Source organism: Tympanuchus pallidicinctus, unplaced genomic scaffold (genome assembly GCF_026119805.1).
Source record: "Tympanuchus pallidicinctus isolate F22 unplaced genomic scaffold, pur_lepc_1.0 scaffold16, whole genome shotgun sequence".
In the NCBI taxonomy this organism is placed as follows: Eukaryota; Metazoa; Chordata; class Aves; order Galliformes; family Phasianidae; genus Tympanuchus; species Tympanuchus pallidicinctus.
In genome coordinates, this window is record NW_026294679.1 from 31218618 (window position 1) to 31244017 (window position 25400).

The window sequence follows — 25400 nt, forward strand, 5'->3', positions numbered from 1 at the left end:
ACTCACAAAAGATTTTTTTTTATATTATTTTCTTCTAAGGGGTCAGGGAGGAAAGGAAAGAGGTTTGAAACAGGAAAGCAGCATAAGATAAATTATTTCACAAGCACTAAATGCCAAGTAAAACTTGTACTAATGCCCAAAGATAAGAATTGAGGCTTCTTCTGATTTAGTCTCCTTACTCAATGAGGAGAGTGGAGATAACAATTGAACACAGAGGAACCAAATTGCATCAGTTCACACTGAGTAAAGATGAAAAGAACACCAACTAGACAAAGAATATCAGCTTTCAGTGACTTTGATTTATTTTTAGATCCTATCCTTTAGTGAGGCCTTGCCAACCCAAGAGTGAAACCATTGACTAAAACAAGCAAAAAAAAAAAAAAACAAAAAAAAACCCAACAAAAACCAAAAAAAACAAACCAGCCACGTAATGAACATACACATAGTTTCTCAGCAGATGCATTTCCAAACTTCTGGGATGTCATTTCTGAAGTCCACTGTTTTAGTGGTAGTGTAATTTTGATCATAGAAGTTTTCTAAGGATAGGCAATTTCACTATGTTCATATTCAGGTGTTCAGCTCCTTACCCCCCAAGCACTCTCTTCCTGTGTCAATGGCTGGTGGATAAAGAGTCCCATTCCAAAAACACAGGTGACCGAATTTGTTTAAGAAATGCACAAAAGCTGCAAAACAGCTTTCCCCAATAGTTCATTTCTATTTCATACCAATCCCTAGCCCAGAATTCATACCTGACCACCCTTCCACACAAAATCTCTATGGAGCAGAGTGCTGCTATCTCAAATAACCACCGCTACCTCAATTACCTACAGTCTCACACATACACGCTAGCATAAAGTTGCTCAGGAAGTCACGTTTATCTTTCCTCCATCAGTGAGGGAAGCACATCACCCCACTGAGCACTTATCAACAAGATACAGGGCATATCTTTTCATCCTCCAAAGGCTTCTGCGTTGTCCAAGGGGTCACAAGTGTTATGACCTTTGAGGAAAAGAGGAAACCAAAAGCCAAACCAAAACAAAAAACAACACTGGAAAAATCAGATACTGCCAAATCATAGGACGGCCTGGGTTGAAAAGGACCACAATGATCATCCAGCTTCAACTCCCCTGCTGTGTGCAGAGTTACCAACCACCAGACCAGGCTGCCCAGAGCCACATCCAGCCTGGCCTTGAATGCCTCCAGGGATGGGGCATCCACAGCATCCTTGGGCAACCTGTTCCAGTACCTCACCACCTTGTGGGTGAAAAACTTCCTCCTAAGATCCCACCTAAACCTCCCCTGGCTCAGTTTAAGACCCTTCCCCCTTGTACTATCACTATCCAAATACTTTAAAATATCCTCCCCACCACCCACTGAAGAAGTAAAACCCAACAGAAATAACGTATGTACTTACACTGTTCAAATTATGATTCAGAAAGGTTCCAAATGAAGCTATGAATAAAAAGAGCACGAGGTGCACTTGGCTACACACTTAGCTACACGCAGGCACTCTGAAAGTGCACAGCTGTAGCTCGATGCACACACAGAGAAGAAAGGTCGGCAAGGAAGCGAAGCAGATGGAACAGCGTAGGTTTTGCTTTCTGCACAGCACCCAGCCAGTTCTCCCTAAAAAGGCAGGTAAATGCCTAAAAAGGCAGCAGTGACCTTGAGGCATTCGGCCCCGCGCCGACCCGGGCCCCGTGCCCACCTGCGAAGCTCTGCCGGCTCCCGGCGCCCCGCCCGCACCGACAGCCCCGCGCGGCGCCCCGAGGGAACCCGGCGGCACGGCAAGGACAAAGCAGCGCTCCGCACCTCGGGCGCTCCTGAACCCCCCCGCCCTGCGCGCGCCCGGGGAAATGGCTGCCCGCTCCCGGAGGCGGGGGAGCCGCGCACTGGCGCTCCCAAGGCACAAAATGCCGGAATTCTAAAGGAAAACCGAGAGAGGGCGGCAACCACAGGACGCGGCGCTGCCCCGGTCGGGGCTCGGACTCACCCGGGCGGCAGCTGCTCGCCAAGTTTCGCTAAGTTACAAGGACAACGAGGCGACGTTCAGCACGCTCCGGAGTCCTTTCACCGTCTCGGCTAGTCCATGAGTACAACCAAACCACCCCCAAACCCAACACCCACCCGTACCCTCACAAAGCTCCAACTCGCCCCGCGAGCTGCCGGGTGCCGAGCAGCGCGGAAATGCACCGCCAGGCCACGCCTCGCGCCCGGGCACGCAGCCGCTGCACACAAAGGAGACGCGCAGCAGCGACGCTCTCCTCCCACCCTGAGATCCCTGATCCCTCCAGCTGTCCCTACGCTGCCGGGGTGCCCTCGGGGCCGGGTGGGGCGGTGAGTTCCAGCAGCCCCACCCCAGCGTGGGGAGCGGCAGCTTCGCAGCCCTGCTGCGCTGATCAGCTGGTGGAAGCCCGTGCTCAGCTTGACTGCTGTCGTTACTGCTTTAGACGGGTTTTGCGGATAACTGTACTCGCACCCTACAGAGGAACGGTTCAGGTCGCTGGTGGCAGCTAACAGGGCAGGTAGCTGAGCTGAGCAACCTCACTTTCTCCAACACCCCTCTGACTTCCATGATGAGAATGAGCACAGAGCAATTCTGAGGTAACCTCGAAGGCATAACCTGAGCATTTCCTAGAAAACCCCAAGATGAAGGAAAAAATGAATAAATAAAATTCTAAATTGTACTTTGAGTCTCCAAGTATCCCAGGGCCCCAGGTGAGACCCTCAGAACTGAGTATTAAGTGGCTGCCTGATGGTTTTCAACTTATGTTGTGAGCAAGTGGGAGCTCGCAGCTGAGGCAGTCACCCCCTGGCTTCGCGTGCCTGTCCTCCAGTGCAGCCCTCTTCAGGCACCACAGCTGCTTATCTCAGCTTTTCCTGCCCAGTCTGCATTTTCCATCCTGTCCTTCCAAATTCTGAGAGAAAGGCGCTTTTAGTCTCCGTATCACGCCTGCACAGATGAAAAACACTAAGGCCTGCTTTGTGAAAGGGCTTCAGGAAGTCAGCTGGATGTGAGGGAGGGCATGTGCTGAACAACAGCCGGAAAGCTGAGGATGGGGATGGGAAACAAAGGCAGAGAGCTCTTTGTTTGCAGACCTCTGCAGCAGCTCTTTGTACCCCAGTTTCAAGCTTAGCTCTTCCACACACTTCTGCTGTTCTCCATGCTTTAAGATCACTCTTGGCACAAGAAAAGGTCTGTGCCACCTTTGCTGTCTTCCTCAGCACCTCACAAACTAGAGAAACACACTGATGTGCAGAAAGGCGAGGGAAAAGAGGATGGTTCAAGTCCAGAGGTATTACTACAGCCCTTGTATTCTCTGCACTTCTTTGCGTGCTTCAGGGCCTAGAGTTTGGGACTGCCTTATTCCTCCAGATCAGCAGTAAGCATTCCGCATGGAGATGGCAGCAATTCAGCTAAAGGATGAAAGGAAAGTTTGTACAAATTTGTACAAATACACTGCTTACGTTTGATGCTTTTCTCATGTGATGCTTCTAGGTCAAGGCCAAGATCTGGTACTGTGCTGGAGTTAGTAAGGATAGACACAGAGCTCTGTCTGAAACGTGAGAGGACAGGCACACCAGTGAGCGCATCACAGCCCTCTGCACATCCTTTCAATGGGATTTCTTCTTACCCTCTGCGTGCAGTTGTTCAAAGAAATGTTAATGTGAATGTTTTATTCCTGACTTCAAAGCCTGAATTCTCACAAATGCAACAGATTGCATTTGTGAATGCCTTAGGTGCCAATACTGTGACTGCTGGCTTAAGCCAAAGGCAGGAAAGGCTGAGCACTTGGAGAGCCTTAGCTAGGCTCAGCTATCCTGGCCCTCAGATAGATCACGCTTCAGGGCTCCCATCTGGGAGTGGATAAAGACATCTCTAGTTCTGCAGATGCACCTATAGATCATTGCATGATAGTGGCTTAGGATTCTTAGGAAGCAGAATAAAATTGAATTGATTGGTAAAGCTGAAAGATGATGCTTGAAGAAAGATCACTTGTATCTTAGGGACGATCTAAATGAGGAGGGGCAGATAAGAGAGGTCAATAGATTATCATAGCTAGAAGAGATCCCTTCCTCATCTCAGAAGCTACTCCAGTCACCTTTTGCTGAGCGCTGAGCCATGTTTTTGGTAAAGTCCACAGCCAAAGCAGTGTTCATTATTATGTTTATCACTTGGAACACAATAGGCAATAGTAACTGTTAAGGTTCAGCAGCAGAGGGAGCAGCTTTAGGAACTAAGCGCTGTGAACAGAAGAAGGGGATTCCTATCAATAGAAACAAGGATCACTTGCAAGGATCACTTTGCAAAATGGTCAGTGGTTGCAGCATAGTCAAATTAACCAAATTGACTGTCAGCGTGGAGACATTTCAAACAATCTCTCTATGTGCAATTTATTAGCTTTTGGCATTATGTCTGCTCTTTGTGCTTCACTGTGTTGCCAAGAAAATTAGGGCAAACATCTCATCCTTCGCAGACATGCTAACTAAGCACAAGAGAAAACTGATAGCCTTCTAAAAGACTTCAGCAGTAAGAGGGTGTAATAGCACTACAGGAATAAAAATAGAAAAACCTGATCTTTCACTTAACTTTGCAGGCACAATCATGAATGATTTGCTAGTGCAGCTTTCCCTAGCCACTACAGAGCATATCCCGAAATTAATGATTAACGCATTATGGCATTATTCCATGGTGGTGGAAAATAGTAAGGCCAGAGCTATTCACCAATTCCACTGTATGCCATCAGCTTTATCATTCCCAGCTGCTTAAATTTTCAGTGGAATAAATTCCTATTTTTATAGGAAAGCTTCCGGGAGTGGGTGTTAAATTTGGAACTAACACATGATTTTGATAATTATGAGGTTAAGAGAGAGGAGCGTGGGGATCAGAATCTACTGAGAGGCTTAAAGTGCTGGGAAATCAGCAGCTGGACCTAAAAGATTAGTTAAAATATTTTGGTGAAAACCTTTAGAAGATTTCTGAGATCAGTTAGGAAAAAAAAAAAAAAAAAAAAAAAAAGAATGAATGTGGGCGGTATTTTTTAGATATCACATATAATTTAGCGTGGTCAGACCAAACTGGTGATTTAACTTCGTTCGTCGTTTCGCCACAGCGTGTTCTCCGTTTTCTCAGCGCCCTCTGCTGGTAGCAGCGGATTCTGTACCTCTTCTGCACCACTGAGAAGCCCTTCGCACACCGGCGGTGTCTAGAATTAATATCAGTAAAACATGAAATACTGGTGAGGATTATAGCGAGTCTGTTAATAATTCATCCCCTCCGCACTCATTTGGAAACATTTATATGCCGCAGACTCTATCATTCAATATAGTATAGCTTTCCTTTATCATTTTAAAAAGCTTAAAGGTTCACACAAGGAAAAATATCGCAAAATAAATGTCTTTCCCCACGGCTTTCTTCTAGACTAATCGAGACCTACAGTGCTCTGTTTCTAGCGCCTTTGTTATGCAAATCTTTTACTGCAGGAAAAAAAAAAAAAAAATCGGGTTTTCTTCTGACCTTCACTTTGGCTACGGAAGCAGTGACATCCAGCGGCTGGGGAATAAAAAGAGCTTTCTCATTCTTTTATTTCTGTCAGAGTGCATCTCAGGAAACACATCAGAAAAAAAAATGGCAGTGATCCTTTGGCGTTCCATTCTGGTTGTGTATATTTGCAAATGGCACCAATTACAGGCATCTGACAGCCGTGGGAATGGACAACACACACAGGGAAACAAAAATGCAGAACAGGAAACAAACAGAAAACACCCTATGAGGCAAATCATCATTCTCATGGATTTAAAAGAACACCAAAGTCAGGAAACACCATTGATACATTTTAAAGTTTTACAAAGGCATCTTTTAAGGTAAAAAGCACTTACCTGTATGACACCTACCCCTCCCCCCCCGGCTTCACAGAATATTCCTTTTTTAAAAAGGTTTTTTATCCTAACCTTATTTCTGTACCAAATGAAAAAATGAATGGCAGGCTTTCAAAGAAACAAGAGAAAGGTAATTGAAAAGAAAATACTACAGGAGAGTTTTATTGTTCAAACCCAGAATAAGAAAGTTTCCAATTATTAGTGCTCCCAGCATTAGAATTTCCAGTAAGCAACTGAGTGTTCAATTGTGATTTTGTATTTGGTGCACTGACAAAAGACTTACTGTATACTTGTGTTAAATGAAGAAAACATCAAAGCTTTAAATGTGAGTGAGGAACAGGGCCAGCAGAGGTAGCTGTTGACACAACAAAATCAACAACGTTAAAAATACTATTTTTTAATCAACACTTACAGAAGAAAACATTTTCTTAAACCAGGCATTCAGACCTTGAACAGTACCTGTCACTGGGAATTCACCTGCAATTGAACGGCTCCTCCCTTGCCGTTCTCTGCGCCTTTATTTTCCTTGAGACTGCCCTTTTCATAGCCTTACTAACTGCTCCAAGGCACCACGTATCTTCCCTCCTCTGCATTTGTATTCTGTCAACGTGGAGTTCGGAAAGAACGAGGCAACTCCAAATAATCCCGAGGCTGGCTTACTAAAAAAAAGTTTAATCACTAATTCTCCACTTTTTCAAACATCATTTGTACTTTTTGTATCTCCAAATTTATGCTGACCTCTGAAAGATGTGATTAAAGAATTTTGACATGTGAGTAAATGTATATACCTTTCAAATCCAGAAGAACACTGTTCCTTCAGCTGTTTACACGAACTGCTGCTGTTAACAGTGACAAAAGGCACACTCCCATATTTGGAGGTCTCACATAGTTACTGTATGCATGCCTTTGCTGATGGAGCAGAGAGAACTTGCAGTTCTAAAACCATTTCTATGCTTAAGTGTACGCTTCATCATGTTATTGCATTAGTGACGTACATACTTAACAGCCATTACCCTTTAACAAAATGTTCTAAATGCTAGACCTAGTTGTTTCCTGACTCGATTTCCAGGGCCACAAAACAATAGCCTTTTTGTTAGAATAACAGCAGGGCTGCAACACAGTGGCTTTTATCTCATAAGAGACCTTCGGGACTTTGACTCAAAAGAACCATAGGCAAACTCAGCCAGAAAGGGTGAAATTCAACTGCACATCCAACAAAACTTCAAGTGCATGGCTTAGCGAGTTCTGAAGTACTTGACATGACATTTCTTGGAATTTATCTGTCTTCCAGCCCATACTCCAAGGACTGTTTACGTATTTCACATTTTGTGTTTACGTAAAATGTGTAAACAGCCACTGGAACAAGGCCTGAAATCCAGATCTCTGAGCTCAGTACTTGCTTGCCTGTCTTTTTGCAGCATCTGTCCTCTGCAAAAGACAAAGCCTCCCATTCCCAGTGCAAGTAAAGCACAACTCAAAACTCAGTAAATGCAGAAGTCTGCTCCTGTTGTAAGTTCCTTTTTATTAGTAGCATCTTGCACGGTAAGGAACAGCAGCTCTCAGGTATTTCTTCCATCATCTCTTTTGTGTTTCCTACCACCTGCGCGCCAAATAACATGCCTGTGTCAAAGACAACTGTTAGGTGAGCACTCACGTTATGGGTACTTTCTTAAAACAATACAAAAACAGGACAAAGAGCCTTCAGAGAATTCTTTTCTTCTTGGGGCAAACTCATGGCAGTTCTCTGGCTGCTATGGATTCCATTGGAGCCCATCTCCACTCTGTCATTTAGTGTCTCAACTCCTTAACACCATCACAAGCATCAGGTTCTGAAAACCTAAAAACTAAGAACCCCATACTAACACTTTTTGCTTTTAACCTAAACACCTTCATACAACACCAGGACACTTATTTTATTCAAGCACCTAAACTAACCAAGGCAGTCAGTACAACTGAGAACATGCGCATAAACATCTAACTAGATTTTGTGAAACAAACATGGAAGAAGACACAGATGAATATAGATTTTGTCCCAAAACCCTCAATGCTAGTGCTGTTTCAGGCAACAGTGAACAAAAAACTATGAAGAGTGCATATTAGTTAAAATTAGGTCTGTTTAGACGTTTTAAGTCAGGATTTTACCCATAATGACACAACTGCAGAACTTGCACAACTGATTTAACACAAATCAATACCACTCTTCAGTGCTTGTGAAGTTTAGGCTTTTAGTTTTCATATAGTCATCACCATGCACGACCATACATATGGTCATACTAATACTAATATATACCATACTAATACCAAAAATAACAATAACAGGCTTATTACCAAAGTTTCAGAGGTACAAAGAATCCCTGCCCTCAGTATCAATGATGCAGCAAAGTTTCATAAATTTTAAGGCCAAAAGAGTAGAATGACAGGTATGAATTTTATCCTGCCAGGACAAAACATTAGTTGTTTAATTATTTTGCTATCTCATCATGTTCCAGCCCACATTTTTTCTCCCCCTCCCAAAGTTATTTCATACATATGCCAGCTGGTTAAGGATATTCTAGGACACTTGATGCAGAACATTTAGAAATGGAAGCTCTACACAGTCTGTTTTTTTCATACTGCTTCCCATTTTTTAGAATCACAAACACAAAAAGGAACTCGCTCTCATATCACAGTTATCTTCTAGAGAGAACATTAGATGTCTTCTATCTTCCTTGCAGGCAATCACACAAACAGCTGGAATTCTCAGAACCTTTAATTAACAAGAAACTCACTTGAGTAGATGTGGTAGTTATTCAAAATACAACAGAATGTCTTGAATGCGGAATCTCTGAATTATCTAGACTGACAGGATTTTGTCAGGATTGACTAATCTAGACTGACAAGATTTAGGACCTGAGGGAATGGCACGAAGCTGCATCAGGGAAGGCTCAGGTTGTATATGAGGAAAAAGATCTTCACCAAGAGGGTGGTCAGAAACTGGAACAGACTCCCAGGGAAGTCATCAGGACACCAAACTGCTGGAGTTCAAGCAGCACTTAAATAATGCCTCCAGACGTAGAGTTTGAATTTTGGGTGGTTCTGCGTAGAGCCAGGAATTGGACCAGATGATTTCTTAGAAATACAAATGTGTTTATGTGTTAAGGAGCAAAAAAAAAAAAAAAAAAAAAAAAAGTGAAGACATTTCATCCACATAAAATTTTATTACCCTTCAACCTTAGGTTAATTTCTCCAGGTTTAGCAAGGTTTTGCTCCCCTAGGTAGACAGGCTTTCAACCAACTGTCTCTGACTGAAAACATCTAGGCTACGTCAGATTTTAGACCCAGCCTTTCATTAATACAGTCAGACACAAAAAGTCAGCTGAAACTCTGACCACCTGAAAGACAGCAAAGCCGCAAAAAATCTGAAAGGGTTTTCATCAGTTACTACATTTGAAAAGAGAACCTTTCTTCGGCACTGATCACTAAATAGTTAAGAAGCAATTAAATTGCACATTCAAGAAACAGATATGTTCTACATTTCAAGCTGTGATCAGAAAAACATGCAACTATTTTTCAGCTGATGAAACCTGTGGCTGTATCTTCTCAGCAGCTTCAAGGACAGATGGAAGGCTGACTTTGTCACCAAATTCTTTCTCACGATGCTCCAATAGAATACCCTATATAAACACAAACACACACACAAAAAAAATCATACAATAATCCCAGGCTCCTCAAAGGAGATCAGCTGATAAGCAAATGAGTAATTACAAAAGAGAAACCTGCCAGCAGGTTTGCAGTTACCTGTCTTCCTGCTCCAATCACATATACTCCTCCCAGAGTGAACCCTTCTCCTTCCAGGTTACCACTATAACCATTTTTCCAAGCACGGAAGAAATTCTGCCAGACTCCAATGCGGAAGAAGCCTGACAGCATCATTTTTCGTTTGCGTGGGCCATAGAAGCTTCTCTGCAATTAAACAGAAAACAGCAAAGTGAAAAGGACTTCTCCTCCCAAATTAAATTCAGAAAACGTTACAACCCTGTATCCAAAAAGGACCGTAAATAGAAAAGATGAACAGGCAGAGCTGTAAAGAAATTGCACCTGAACTAATTTCTTACACACCACATGACCGTTTACTTCCACACAGCCAACTAGGATTACTGCCTCCCTTTGTGTGTCTTTTGAACTATGATCCACAGCTATTTAAGCACAATCGTCTACATCAACACTGTTGAGAACAAAGAGCACTTGATGATATGTGCATTTTTTCCTCATTTTTGAACTACAGCAATAAAAGTGCTGTTTAAATAGGTGCTGAAGTCCTAAAATTTCATCAACTCTTTTTTTTTAATCAGTTTCCTTTAAACAGACAGAGTGAGAATGGTAAATAAAGGCATCTTTTCATCGGTTTTGAATATTTCTTTCAGAAGCCAAATGATTTCCAAATGTGTCCTCTGTATTAAGAAGTAAGCAGGTCTGTAGTTTTGCAGGACATTAAACTGGCAATACAGTCATACAGCCTATGTAACTGAGACAGGGCAGGTTTAGGTTAGATATCAGGAGAAAGTTTTTCCACACAGGGGGTGTTTTCCACGCAGGCACTGGAACAGGTTGCCCAAGGATGCTGTGGATGCCCCATCCCTGGAGGCATTCAAGGCCAGGCTGGATGTGGCTCTGGGCAGCCTGGTCTGCTGGTTGGTGACCCTGCACATAGCAGGGGGTTGGAACCAGATGATCATTGTGGTCCTTTTCAACCCAGGCCATTCTATGGCATTCTATGATAATGGGATAAGCCACATCGTAATTAGAGCTGCACTTGCTGAACTAATTGTCTTCTACCTTCGGACCTTGATTCATACATTATTAACAACAGCAAGTCACAAGGACAGTGCAAGAACAGAATTAATATTAAAAGACTGCATCTGTTAAAGAGGAAGGTGTGTAAACAATGAATATTAAGATGTTATAATTACAAAATAAACAAGAGAGTTTGGCAAAGCAGATTACGATAACAAAAAGGGAATAGATAGAAAGCTTACCTGTACCCTGGGCTCACTCACAAAACTCCCACAGAGTGGATCTCCACATGAGATCCATCCCCACTGGCAGCCAGCTCTTAAAAGGGTCTAGGAGAGGCTCCACCCCTTCTGGCAGCACAGCTGAATTGCCTTCACCTGTTCTCCTCTGGCTGACTCATGGCTCACCTCAAGTGATCAATCAGAGGTTCAGGCCGTGACTCAGCAGTTCCCATACAAGGAAGGGAAACTTCTTGAACTACAACGTTTCATTCAGAATACTTTCTATGTGTATCATACAAGCTCTTCAAAGAGGACATCCATAAGCTTGGCATTAAGAAAAAAAAAAAAAAAAAGAAGAATAGCAGTGATTTCATTATACCTTTTCATCCAGGAAGATTTCTCCTTTGAAATAATGCTGAAAATCCTCAACTTCGGTCCCTATCTTCTCTTTTACAACAGCATAGAGAGGAACACCCAGCTTAGACAGCTGAGGTTTCAGAGAGGAAAGCTCAGAAGCCTCCTATGAAACAAAAAAAGAACATTTCAGGCAGTAGACAGAAGTTAGAAAGCTTCACCTTGAATTTTAGAGCATCTGAAACACAAAAATTCTAGCTTCAGGTGCAAAATAGAGACTCATCTGCAGGCTAGACATTAAAGATCTATTTGTAAGCCGGTCTTCGTTAAGTTTACTGCAATTTTCCTCACTAAGAAATAAAGAAAACTTTTGGAGCATTCTCTGGAAAAAATAATAACATCCTAGAGAAAACACACTGTTAATTCCAAGTTCTATGCTTCCTTTGCTTGTGCCACAGCTTCAACTATTTTTTAAGCATTTACAGAACAGTAAAAAGATCCTGCCTGTACATCACCTACCTTTCCCAGGCCTAGGTCTCACATCTTTTCCCAAAAAGAAACGTATCATAATGATGTCAGGCTTTGTGTGAAGCACTTGAGTGTTCAATGCAGGAACATAATATATAAGTCTAGAGTAAGTAATGGAGTGAAAACGCACCCTCCTCCCTAGATTTCCCAGTGAAAATGAACAAGAAATTTCTTCATACATTTTCAGTATCTCAGAAGCAATATTGCTTTATTACTTTTTCTGGTGTATAAATACATATGTATTGCCATTCATCTCCTTGCCTTTCTGTTCTGCTGAAGAAACCCCTGCTCCCACAGCTTGTACAAAGGTCTCCAAGGCTTCTCCAATTGAGATAATTCATTTTTATTGGACAAAAGTCCTCAAAAGAGCTCTACACTTGTTTAAAGAAAAAAAAAAGGACATTTGCTTGAACACTGTCAGTCAGCTACGTGCTATGCCTTAACTCAAAGGTTTGTGGGTGTGGGTTATCCAGAATTTAGGAAATACAAGTACATAGATAGGGCAAACAGACAAAAGACATTAGAGAAAGATATCAGTAGCTGAAAGGGTAAGCACAGCACTATAGTTCACTACTCTTGATATTTTCCAGGGGAAATGAAAAGGATGAATCAACATCAAAAGGAAACAGTAAGTAGGAAAGTGTAAGGCTTAAAGGATCATTGCTTAGGCTTGTCACACCTTTCTTTTCTGCTCATAAATATCTGCTAATTATTTTATGTTCTTCCTTGAACAAACTGCCTTAATGTTCTTCCTAAAAAAACAATGGGATGGGGCGGAGGGGGGTGGCTAATGGCTATTTTGGTCTGGATTTTTTTTTTTTAATACAGTTCAAAACTTTCATAATCAACAAATCAAGTTTGTATTGGGATGTAACAGTCTACATGTCTGAGAAATGATGTTCCAGTCTAGAGCAATAGGCTCCTCTATTACATAAACTCTGAGTCCAGGCACATACATGTTCCTTCTTGGCACTGTCACCAAGAACAAAGTTGGAGTTCCTTCCCAAAGTAGAAGATAGCGGAAACCAACTGTGATAAAGGATGTCTTAGCAATAAGGATCAATAACAGCTGAAAGACCAATGTATCAGTTTATTATAAGGAATCAATGTGTGCTAGTTCTAAAACTTTCTAATCCAGCTTTTTCTGGTATGTGGACAGCCTTGTTTTTCTCAGTGACTCTGTTTCAAACAAGTACTTCACAATAAGACTACTTGATGTTGCCCAAAGAGGCTGTGGATCCCTGGAGGCATTCATGGCCAGGCTGGATGTGGCTCTGGGCAGCCTGGTCTGCTGGTTGGCAACCCTGCACACAGCAGGGGGTTGAAACCAGATGAGCATTGTGGTCCTTTTCAACCCAGGCCATTCTATAATTCTATGATTTATCTTTGCACCCACCAGGGGCAAAAACTTATTTCTTGAGTTCCACATAAATTGTTTTGAACTGTAGTGTATCAAGACAGAACGTTGCTCATTATGGCATTAAAAAGTAATGGAAATTTGCCAAATTGTGGAAGAACAGCTACAGGTCAGCCAAAAGTCACTGCACTGAAGCTGAAGGAAAAATAAAGGGGAGGAAGACGGTGGTCTTATGACCACCTTAGATGCAACTGTGCATCCCCCAGAGGGATATTAATATACATTAATGAATTCTTAAAAAAGAATGAATATGCATGCTGATGTACTGCATATGTATGCATTAAGTGTTTAAATGTAGACCATGAACTCTGAGAAGTTGACTTACTGAGTCACCTGGTACGTGGTGTGAGGAACAAAGTAATGTCAGCTTTTTAACACCACACTGGAGTTAGAGAATTTTCTACCTGGATAAAATCAAGCATCAACTCATAAAAATGCTTTGGGTAAAAAGCAACCCAAAATAACTTCAGTTTAGAGAATTTAAAATGCATTTCAATCATTTTTGCATTTAAAATACAAAATAATTCTTTGCCATATTTAGCTGAGCTATACAGTGACTGCCTCTGTTAATAATTCAAAATTTTGAAACAAAAGCAAGAATCAGAAAATTTAAATCTTTCCTTCCCAAATTTTTCCTGAAAGAAAAGGGTTTTTTACTACGACTTAGGAAAATAGCTTTGAAAAAAAACTTTACTCAATTCCAGTCTGACTGTATCGAAACAGGCATGCAGGGCATTTTCCTTCTGTCTACACGACACCTGTTCAGTGGACAAAGTAGTTTAATATCTTCCATTACTCCTACACATATTTAAGCAGATATTACTGATGGCAGAAGATACGTTAATTAAGTGGTTACAATATTAATTACTATTTTATGGAGCAGCGAGTAAGAACATAATAGCTATTTTTCCCCCTAGCTATGAGAAAAATAACAGCCAAGTTGTACATTACAACTGTTTCCAGGCACATCTTACATTCAAATTGCATTCTAAGTGTCACTTTCCACCTCCACCCAAGAAGCCTAATGCCAGCTTAAAGATCAAATCCTGCTTCTCAACCCACCCTGTTATCAACCAGTACAAGTCTACATAGACTGCTGGTGAGGAAACAGGGAGTTTTCATAACACATTCTCCTTACCTTCACAATCTTTGCCTTCCTGACTCCCATTCAGCGCCCATTCAGCATCCAGATTAGTGAGGGAATCCCCTTCACAGACGTGTTTTTTTGCAGGTGAGCTTTATCTGATTTCTGCCAGTCCAATCTTTGATTGCTTTTGACCAGACCGTACCTGGCTCATATTCCATACGTCCAAAATAAATCTCTATGACTAGCTCCTAAGACTCCTAAATAACTGAGTTTTGGGTAGTCTCCATTTCTAATTACTGTCTGCTAGATCTCTGGCAGATGTAAAAATAAAGCATTAATCACCTTCAGAAGGAAAATACTCAAGACTCAATCTATACACCTGCTGCAAAGAAAACTAAAACTAGTACACTGTTAGCGAATAACCAGTTTGTGCTAGGATTAGTATCTTTCAGATGCTTCAGATGTGTATGATAACTATCCTGCTCACCTCTTCCCTTTATTCAAAGGGAATCCATACAAGTAGAACTTAATTCATCCTAATTAGCCCCCAAGTTCAACAAGTACCTCTCTGCACAAAAATCATCCAGGTCTTCTCACAGCCATGATCACTGCACCATTCTTCTTCCACAGTTCACCTGCTTTGAATGTTCTTGGCTCTGTTTATAGAGGAAAAAAAATATCAACTGAAAGCATCACAGAGAATTCCACATTCAAATACAATTCTAATTCTACAATTCAGAGAAGTTTTCCATGTATATAACAGAGTATTATTTGCTTTATTGATTTTTTCAGTGTGTGTCTTCACACATACTGAAAATTATACACATCAACTGTATTATAATTTGAAATAGACCTTCTAGAAATACCGGTTGCTTTTCCTTCACCAGAATCATCTGCTATCAAGAACACTCAACTATTCCTAAAACTAGAAAAGACTAAGAGAAACTCTTTAGACACCTCACGTGGTCTGCGTGAAATCTTGTATCCCCTACAGATAATCTCCAATTCAGGAAAATTAAACCTTCTATGCACACTTCACTGTTCTTCAGCTTTTCCAGCCTTGGTCATATAGAGGTTCTTTCCTCAAACAACAGCTCAAACATCCAGAATCTTACCTGACCCCAAAGTTTTTAGCTCTATCCCCTCCAAAAATTCTAGTGTTGCTTTTTCTGCCTTGGACAAAAAGAAGTCAGTGTTGGCAAGCACAATCCCTGTTATGGCTGCACCGACGGCTCCGAGACCAACCGACCACATGCCCATAGTGAAGATGCCAAAGTCAGGTAGGAAGGACATTTCTGGAAAGAAAAAGAAACAGCAGCTCTAATACTGAATACCGATAATGCTGGATAAGGAGGAACTGGTAATCTTTCCTGTTCCCAGTTCAGTGTATGAACCACAGCAGGCACAGAGCCAAGAGCAGAGCTCAGCAGTATTTTCTACAGAAAGAAATATTTAGACTTGCAACCCATTTCATTAGGTACAAAAAAAAAATTAACATTACAAACATGCCCTGGACAGCACATTCTATATCCTGATCAACTTCCACTCTTACAAACCCAGATCACATCAGGAACAAACAACTTAATTTCACACCCATTGATCAGAACAGATAACACTGCAATGGAAGCCATTAGATATGCTGGCTCACATCTAAAAAGCACTAACTGCTCATTGTTATCAACAACTCTGGTTTCATGGCAGTTTTATTAACCAGCAGCTCCCTGCTGAAGACTCCAGTACCCAATCCTGACCTTTGCATAGGTTTCACAAGACTGGGAAGGGCTGACAGCCACCTTCCAGAGAGGGTAGAGGAAAGCAAGTTTAGCCTGGGATAAAATTCAAGCTCCAGCTGTGCGCAAGAACTGTACAAAAGTCACAAAAGTTTTAGCAGGGTAAAAAGTCACTGCTCGTTTACATCACGACAGTTAGGTATTACAAAGGGCTGCAGATCTCATAAGTCACTCAACTTTAGTTTTACACAGTAGAGAATCAAATACTTTCTACAGCCACCTGCAAGACCCCATTTCCAGACATGCTCTTTTGGTGACTATTGCTGCCTGTATATACAGTTTTGAACAGAAGATAATATTTTTCCCCTACGAACATAGGAAAAACGTCACTGTTTTGAACTGTGACTGGCAACAGACCAGAAACACACACCATGTTTGTCTCCACAGCTAACTGCTGCTAGAATTCAGAAAGTATAAACCAGGAGTAGGCTCCACTTTTCGAGTCAGACACATTGCCCAGATTTTTCCAGGTGAAAATCTCTATTTCCATCCTTAAAACCAGTTCCGGAATGCCTCTGAGAACCAAATACAATGAACTGCCTGCCTACCTGCAGAAATAGCTAGAAGTATACTGAAAAAAAGAGATTTTTTTTCCTGGTAGCGCCATATAATGCTATACTTGGTGCTGAGGAAGACAGGACCACAGTACCTCGAAACATGAAAATCCCAGAGATAGACTGGGATTTTGGATGACGAGCCTGAGCAGGAAACAAGGGCAGTTTACACAAACAAGGTGCAGATAACAGAACCTAACTTCATGGCTTATTTGTAACATGGGAAAACTCTCCTTGTCCTTATCTGCTTTGTCTACATACTTTTTTCAAGTGCTTGTAAGGACATCTTTTGATTTGTGCATCTAACTTGTATCAGAGACCATCCTGACCCCAGCTTTCAGAACAACCAAAATGTAATTGAAAGTGTGTCGCCCTGATGCTCCAATCTGCGTGGCACATCAAAAGGCCATAGCCCCATTCCCTCCCAGATCCAGATATTCTTTCCCATCTTGCCTAGTGGAGATACTCTTCTCGTAATTCTTAGCTACAAGAAGGGATGGCGATAAAACAAAACTGTATTTCCCTGTGTATTTCATTTGTGTACAAAAGTGCTGCCAAGTTTGTGACAACTACTAAACAAGCAACTTCCCGCTTAGCTTTTTTTTTTTATGAGCATTATCATTAGTGCTGCCATCATTAGCATTGCTGAAAGCCAGCTTCCCTCCATTATTTCACATCCACCCAGCTGTAGTCTCGATACAGAGATCACTATCTTAGCCAACACACCTCTTCGGTCTAATTGGGCTCCTCGGGCTCTGTTAACTGAACAAAAAACTCATCCAGATGTGTGATCTTTTGCTATTTGAACAAGCGGGGAGATAGAATCACAGAATGGCCCAGGTTGGAGGGGACCTCAAGGATCATGAAGCTCCAACCCCCCACCACATGCAGGGCCACCAACCTCCCCATTTAATACCAGACCAGGCTGCCCAGCGCCCCGTCCAACCTGGCCTTGAACACCTCCAGGGACGGGGCATCCATAGCCTCTCCGGGCACCAGTCCCACACCTCACCCTTCTTCTAGTAAAGAAACAGCAGAACGACGAGCATAATTCTGCCAACTGTCCATCAGCCAATTAAATTTCCCCAGCATACCAGTACATAAGCCACCTTGGCATGCACCGCACCGACTTTCCTCCCCTACCAAGCAACACCGCAACCTTCCGCCACCCCAAAAGCGTTGTCCCTCCATCAGAGCCTCGGTGACCGCCCCCAGCAGCAGGCAGGACGGGGCACCCCGAGCGGCTCCAGAAGGCGCGCACTCACCCAAGGCAGCCAGCAGAGCCCCGGGCAGCAGCGGGCGGCGGAGCGGGGCGCACCCAGGGACGGGCGGGCAGCGTCGGGGCTCAGCCGCCCTGCCTCTCCTCCTGGGCTATGCGCTCCGTGACGGCCCGAAGCGCTTACGCCAGAGCAGCTGTCCAATCCCCGCCGATCCGGGCTTAACGCTTCGAGCGCTCCGCGCTCGTGAAGCTGAGAACGCAGCTAGGAGCCGCGCTCAAGTTTTTTGGTTTGTTTTTAGAGCCGCGCTTTTTCACAGTGAGTGTCTTCCTGCTGTATTCGGTCCTTTTTACTTCTAACTGCCCTCCTCCGCGCGCCCACACAACAAAAACAGCCCTGGCAGCAACGAAGGAGATGTCAGCCTGTTAAAAAATGCCATCCTCCGCAGTGCTGAAGAGCCTCCTTTTCTCCAGAACTATCAGAGCTCTCGGTTCTGCAAACATCACCAGTCCTCAAAGCCTCCACAAGTGATGGAGCACTTCTCTTTGCAGAGCGAAGCCAAAGAAAACAAAAAAAAAGACTAAAAAAAGACTTTTTTTTTTTGGTGTGGTTTTGTGGTGGCCATCAGAGATTCCCAAGATAAGAGCGAGTTGTTTTCTGGTCTGTCAGTACTTAGCTAACCCACATTTAAACAAGCCAAGTCTCAGCCCTGCTGTAAGAGTCGGTTGATGGTCTTCACCTCGCGTCAAGAAGACCAATTGAAACATGGTTCTCTAGATGTCTCATTTCCCTGCCACCCACAAATGTCATTAAGAGGACAGCTATCCTTAAACATTTACTTTAGCAGCATAAACATGACCTGCTGCAGCTGTGTCAAAAAACACTGGAAAATTTGTGTATTCCAGTTGTCAGAGTCATGGCAGCACACACAGATTTACTTGCATGTTTTTCCTAAGAACAAGCAGAAGTGGAAACACTCAGCCAGCACTGCCACAAGGCAGACTGCACTGCCACATATCCTCTGATCTTTGAAAGGGCAGATAACAGCAGGACAAGGGGAAATGGTTTGAAGTTGAAGGAAGAAAGATTTAGGTTGGATGTCAGGGGGAAGTTCTTCACTATGAGAGTAGTGAGGTGCTGGAACAGCTGCCCAGAGAGGCTGTGGATGCCCCATCCATCCCTGGAGGTGTTCAAGGCCAGGTTGGATGGGGCCCTGGGCAGCCTGGTCTGGTATTAAATGGGGAGGCTGCATGTGGTGGGTGACTGGAGCTTCATGATCCTTGAGGTCCCTTCCAACCCGGGCCATCCTGTGATTCTGTGATCAAAAACTGCTCTCACAAGTTGATTCTGACCGCTGCTTCTTCACCCCTTCTCTTCCCTCCCATAATGAGCCTAATCGTCTTTCGGAGATTTGTCACAACTTGCACATCCCAAGCACAGGTTTGAGCTGATTACTTTTTTATGAGACATACCACCAGAAATGAGTCACCAGATTATAAATATCTTTGTAATTAGCTCCTTTTAAAGAACATTTACAACTCCCAATAACCCAGTGACATGCTCATCAGGATTTGATGAGCTTTTAAATACCTTTAGGGATTGCAAAATACACCCACCTATCCAACTCCAAGATCAGCCTGGCTTTAAGCAGGGGTTGGACCAGCAGTCCCTGCCAACCCGCAATGTCCTTTGAATGCCAAAATCAACATGCAAAGCACCCTCCTAACATTCTGAAGGCATGAATTTAGGTTTTTTTTTTCTTTGTTTTTTTTTTTTTTTTTTTTTTTTATAACGTTAGTGATTCTTTTTCTTTCTTTCACTGCAAAGATCCTGCTGCAAATCACTCCCTACGTCAAAAGCAGCAGCCTTCTTTCCAGGTTTCTCCCCAACCTGCACGTTTCACTGCTCTACTCAACTGGGTGGGATTGGAAGAGAAAGTTACTGTGTCAAGCAAGGGAACAATACTCTTTCCTTGGAAAGGAAGACTATTGTTAAATCATGCAATCTGTACTCTCCATTTGGATAATGTTTTCAAGACATGCCACAAACCCACATCTCATCTACTTTTTCCTTTTAAGCATCTCTTACACTTGGAAAATCTTCCAATTTTCTATCTTCTGTGTGATATTCAGAGGGAATGGGCTGCTCGATATGTGCCAGGGACAACTCAAATCTCTGCTCAACCAGCATGCAGAGATGCTGCACAGGTGGGATGAAGCACTGAAGCACAGAACTGCAAGAAGTGCTTATGTGTAGATACCACAGACTGAGCTCACAGCTGGGTCTGCTGGGGTCCACAGGTGAAAAGCTAAGCACCAAAGTGGTCTGTAAAGGAGAAAATAGGGGAATTCCAACAGATCTGCTATGCTCAGCAAAGTATGGCAAACACAGAACTGTGGGCCTGGCAAATGGCAGCAATTGCTCCCTCCAGCAGGAACTGCACAGTCAAACTCAAATTAAGACATATTTCCCCCCTATATTTTTGCTTTCCTCGCATTTCAGTTTCCACATTCCTCACATCACACACACAACAGCAGAATAATTTACTACTAAAAGCAGAAATACAGGATAATCAATACAAGCCACCAAGCAGGGCAGAAGCAGCAGCAGCAGCACCAAGCATCAACCAAGTAGCAGCACGAGGCTCTGGGCACACCCCCATTCTGAACCCAGTGCCTGCTTCTGTCTCCGATTAGAACGAGGCCAGCAGAGCTCGAAGCAGTCAAAAGGGGTTTCCGAGGCTTTGCAGCCCGAGCGCACCAGGCATCGCACCGAGGCGCCGGGAACAGAGCTAAGAACGAAACACAGGATCTCTGTCTTTCACTGCGCCCACTCACTCTCCGCCTAAACGACGCAACAAAACAGCGATCAGCCCAAACATCACACCGCAAGGACGAGCGAATCAGCCCCGCGAGCGCAACCTCCCGCTCCCTCACCCCCCGGGGGGCAGCGCAAGGTCAGAAGGCCGCGACGGCGCCTCCCGGCAGGGCTGACATCGGCACTCTCCCGCGTCGCCCGCCACTCGGAGCGACCCCGCAGCCATCGCAGGGCGCCCGCACCGCCGCCCCGGCCCCCGGGCAGCCCCCGACCCCGCACTCACGCGGCCGCCGCCGCTCCGAGCCGCAGCCTGGCACCGCCCCCGGCCGCCCTCTGATCACGTGCTGCGGTGTTCGCCCGCCTCAGGCCGCTAGCGAGAGCTTGGAGAGCTCCGGCTCCATCCTTAATCCCTTCTTGTCCTCGGTAGGGTTTTATTGGCTTCTGACGAACTAGAGCGAAAGCCCCAAATACGCAGTTTAAATATGATTAAGGCAGAAAAAAAAAAGAACGTGAGCAAAGCCCGAGAATGCAGTGACCTTATCATTCAAGCATTTGATTAACGGGGCACTTAAAATGCTTACATATACATCTCATTCAAGAACATACTTGCCCAGATTAGCCTGCCAATAACGTGTCACAGCATCACCTAATGAGCAAGCTGCTCCTCTGTTGCTCGCGGTCATTGGGCAGCCCTCCACTCAGCAGCTCTGAGGCCTATCTCTTCAGGGTTCCAGCTCTGGCAGCCATATACCAAAACATAAAGAGGAAAGGCAGTAGGCCCCACATCACACTGTGTCTGAAGGGTGCTGCGCTGTGCTGCCTGCGTGCAAGGCAGCCCTGGACAGCAACATCACAGAATCACACAATGGCTTGGGTAGGAAGGGACCTCAGGGGTCAGCACGTTCCAACCCCCCACTGCAGGCAGGGCCGCCACTCCCCATATCCAACAGTATACTAGGCTGCTCAGGGCCTCATCCAACCTGGCCTTGAACACCTCCAGGGATGGACAGGGCATCCACAACCTCTCTGGACAGCTGCTCCAGCACCTCACCATCCAATCATCCCGCAGGACAGAGCCCCTTCTGCATCACAGTGCTCAGGGAAGTCACTCAGATGTGGTTAATGGCAACTGAAAATAAGGAAAAGCCTAAGAAAAATTCGAAGCGGGAACAGCACTACTGATTTCTTGAAGGAGCTGAGGAACCTGGAGGACTGTTGGGTTTGGAGCTGCATTTCTTTGGAAATGCAAGGAATTCATGAGAGCAAAAAATCTCTCCACTTTAGCTCCTAAACCAGGTCAGGTAGGTGCTCTGCCATACCCAATCGCAATACACTGAAATGGCTTTCTCATTGTTTGTTAAAAAAAAAACAATACCAGAATTCATGCATTTCTGCTGTTGTGCCAGAGTGGTCTTCAGGCAAACAGCATCATGTTAAAAGTGCAATGGACAAACACAGAATCATAGAATGTCCTGGGTTGAAAAGGACCACAATGATCATCTGGTTCCAACCCCCTGCTGTGTACAGGGTCGCCAACCAGCAGACCAGGCTGCTCAGAGCCACATCCAGCCTGGCCTTGAATGCCTCCAGGGATGGGGCATCCACAACCTCCTTGGGCAACCTGTTCCAGTGCCTCACCACTCTCTGCATGATGAACTTCCTCCTAATATCTAACCTAAACCTCCCCTGTCTCAGTTTAACCTCCCCCCTTGTCCTATCACTAACCACCCTTGTAACATGTTCAACTGTCATCAAATGATTAAAAACCTAACTTCTACAGACTATTCACATTCCATTCTTCCAATTTTTATGATTGAGGTTCCAGTTACCAACATTTAGCAATGTTGGAATTGCGGTTCCATTATTTTTGTCACCACGCCAAACGAAAAAACCACCAATTCTTTCCTCAATGATATTGCCGCACATTACACCTCTAACAGTCTGGCAGCTGGCCTCCCCCTCCCCCTCCCTTCTCCCCCCAGGTTGAAAGGTAGTCAGTGCTCTCAAGGGAAAAGAGCTTTCACAAGACAAAAAACATCCTATTTACTCTTTGCTCCAAGGAGGAGCCCCTGAGGAGCATCAAGCAAGAACAACGAGCAGTTAATCACAGCAGTGACCCCACCTTCATTTGTCCCTACTGAAATAAGAAAAACATAGAAAAATCTGAACCTGCACACTTGGAATAAATTCAGGAAAATCTTCCTGATTCATAAAGCAGTGAAAACGCTTGAATGCACGCATGCTTCTAATTAATGTAGAAGTGAAAGACAAATGGCATCATGAAAATGCTGTCATCTAAAAACCTCCTTCCGAGTCTCCAGACATGAAAAGTTACCATGCTGTGTGAGAGGAATAACAGCAGCCATTCCTCGACCTCATTCGACTATCGCTGCCTTCATTACTTTAGAAAACATAGCGAGGTTTTGGCAGGAAAGCTGAATGGAAAGTTAACTCCCTTATTTTTCTATTTTCCCCTCTGGATAAGGTCACATTATGATTGATCTGTATTGGTTTAATTTGTCCACACAGACCTTATTTGCACATTTTTCGTCTGAAACAAGAGGATAATAAAATCCCTAATACAAAATAACATTTCACAGAGCAGCAGGTACCAACACTATCTAGTTCTTGGGTATCGAATGATGATCTTTAAAACCATGCTGAATTCTTCTCTTCCTACTTTCGTAATCAAGTAGCATAGCAGTTTCACAGAATCACAGAACGGCCCAGGTTGGAAGGATCCCAAGGATCATGAATCTCCAAGCCCCCACCACAGGCAGGGCCACCAACCAACACATTTAATACCAGACCAGGCTGCCCAGGGCCTCATCCAACCTGGCCTTGAACACCTCCAGGGAAGGACAGGGCATCCACAGCCTCTCTGGGCAGCTGTTCCATCACCTCACCTCTCTCATAGTGAAGAAACTGCAGAATGAAGAGCATAATTCTGCCAACTGTCCACCAGCCAATTAAATTTCCCCAGCATGCCAGTACATAAGCCACCTTGGCATGCACTGTATCAGTATCTATGCTAAAACATGACCATAGCATTACGAAACATTCAATTTATGTACAGAATGACAGAGCTCTGCGTTACTTCAGAAGTTAATTATGTTTCTTGTTGGATCATGCTTCTATAGGATCAGCTTTAGACCAAGGGTGTTTTTAGACAAAGGGCTTACATAAAGATTGTCTCTTATATCGAGAAATAGGGGATCTCAGAAGCAATATGGCAACACAGTGACAGGCTAGGGCAGTATCTAGATCCCATGTCTGTAGAAGGATTTACAGGTTAATTAAGTCTGGACTAATTAAGATGCACACGTACAAAAATACAGTTTGTAAAACTTTGAACTTTTCACCTCTGTCCGTCCTTCTGATGGCCTATATATACAGATGCAGAATGACAAAGTTTTCAAATACACCAGGCAGAAGTCATCTTGCTTGGAGGTTGTACAGTTTGCAAATAAAAACAGACTGGACACAGACTTATCTTCAGTTAAAGCAGGGTACAGTAGTCACTGAGTAAACCAAAAGGCCTACAGGTCTTTTGAAACGTTTTACCCAGATGAGCAGTTCACAGTGAAAGACCAGGCAGAGATTGGTGCAACACTGTCCATCTGGCCAAGAACAGGAAGTAAGAATTAGTAAGTCTTAATGGATATACAGATACTCACACACATCTCTTTTTGGCAATAGCTTAATAAACATTCTGAATCACAGAAAAGCCTATCAGTTATTGTAATACATTAGCTATCCTTTGGAAAGAGCTAATGAGGTCATTAATTATTCTGCGTGTTCTTCAGTCTGGCATCTTGATGCCAGAAAGGCTTTGCTTTGAGCTCCATTTTGTACCACCTTTCTTCCAAAGCAAGTTTTCTTCAAGGTACCTGGTGTTTTATCACCCATCCAGCTCCCTCCATTTCCTACTGCTTTGGCTCCAGCTGGCTTTTCTCTAGAGGTGGCCTCCTAAACAAACATCAACCTGTGAAGCACAAGCTCAGAAACAAGAGATAAAGGAAACAGATCCCACAAAAGCAGGCACTCATAGGAACAAATAGGAACATGCAGTCAACCCATTAAATCTGACACGGTAAAGTACACAGTTGAAAGTCAAATACAACAATAAGGAATTATGGAATTTGCAACTGAGAAAAAAATAACACATCATCTCAAGAAATGCCAGTGAAGTTTACCTAGTAAGGAAAAAATCTTCAAACCTAAAGCATTAGAAACATGTGAAGATATTGTGAAACACACAATTTCAGTACAAGCTAAACAACTGCCACAGTGTAGACCTTTTCCTGTACTACCAACAGGATGATCTACTGCTCATAGAAAATAATATCTGTGATCTTACAATAGAATATATTTTTTACATCAGTTAGTAACATTAAAGCAAAATTGATTCTAAATGGCCTATCATTTATTTGTCTAGCTTACTGAAGCACTGTACTGTTTTTTCTGCTCTGTTTTTTAATGTTTTCTCACACTAGGTAGGACATTAAGGTCAATTAAAAAGAGTTACTATTAACTTATCAAACCACAAGAAAAGTGATCAAGCTTCGGTCCTATAGACAAAATCAAGTTCTTGAGTATCCCAAAACACCCATGTTGATACAACGAAAGCAGCAGTAACTCTATACTTCTCAGAGATCAAGATATTGGGAAAAACAGCCATTTTACACCAGTGCAGGTTAAATGCCCACAGCTACTACTTAGCTTCTATTAAAATCCCAGCACTCAAAGTGTTTCTCGGTTA

General features: G+C 43.4%; 2 protein-coding genes across 5 annotated transcripts in view; both read right to left on the reverse strand.

The window, feature by feature from the left end:
* Positions 1–2242, reverse strand: part of TSPAN14 (tetraspanin 14) — a 38172-nt gene extending 35930 nt beyond the window's left edge. Inside the window, exon 1 of one of the 3 annotated variants that reach the window (XM_052677621.1) lies at positions 2134–2242. The gene's annotated coding sequence lies outside the window, so the exon portion shown is untranslated. The other 2 variants (XM_052677618.1, XM_052677620.1) reach the window with 2 other exon arrangements.
* A 6815-nt stretch (positions 2243–9057) lies between these two features.
* Positions 9058–21028, reverse strand: PRXL2A (peroxiredoxin like 2A). Of its 2 annotated transcripts, none has more exons than XM_052677634.1 (6): positions 20922–21028; positions 15376–15555; positions 14825–14916; positions 11254–11394; positions 9658–9822; positions 9058–9533 (listed from the first exon to the last, which is right to left on the reverse strand). In XM_052677634.1, exons 2-6 carry the CDS (start codon positions 15551–15553, stop codon positions 9423–9425), a joined length of 687 nt encoding a protein of 228 aa, XP_052533594.1. In that variant the 5' UTR covers positions 15554–15555; positions 20922–21028; the 3' UTR covers positions 9058–9422. The 2 variants fall into 2 exon arrangements, with proteins under 2 accessions (XP_052533594.1, XP_052533593.1); XM_052677633.1 differs by lacking the exon at positions 20922–21028 and adding an exon at positions 17870–17998.
* Between the last annotated feature and the right edge of the window lie 4372 nt (positions 21029–25400).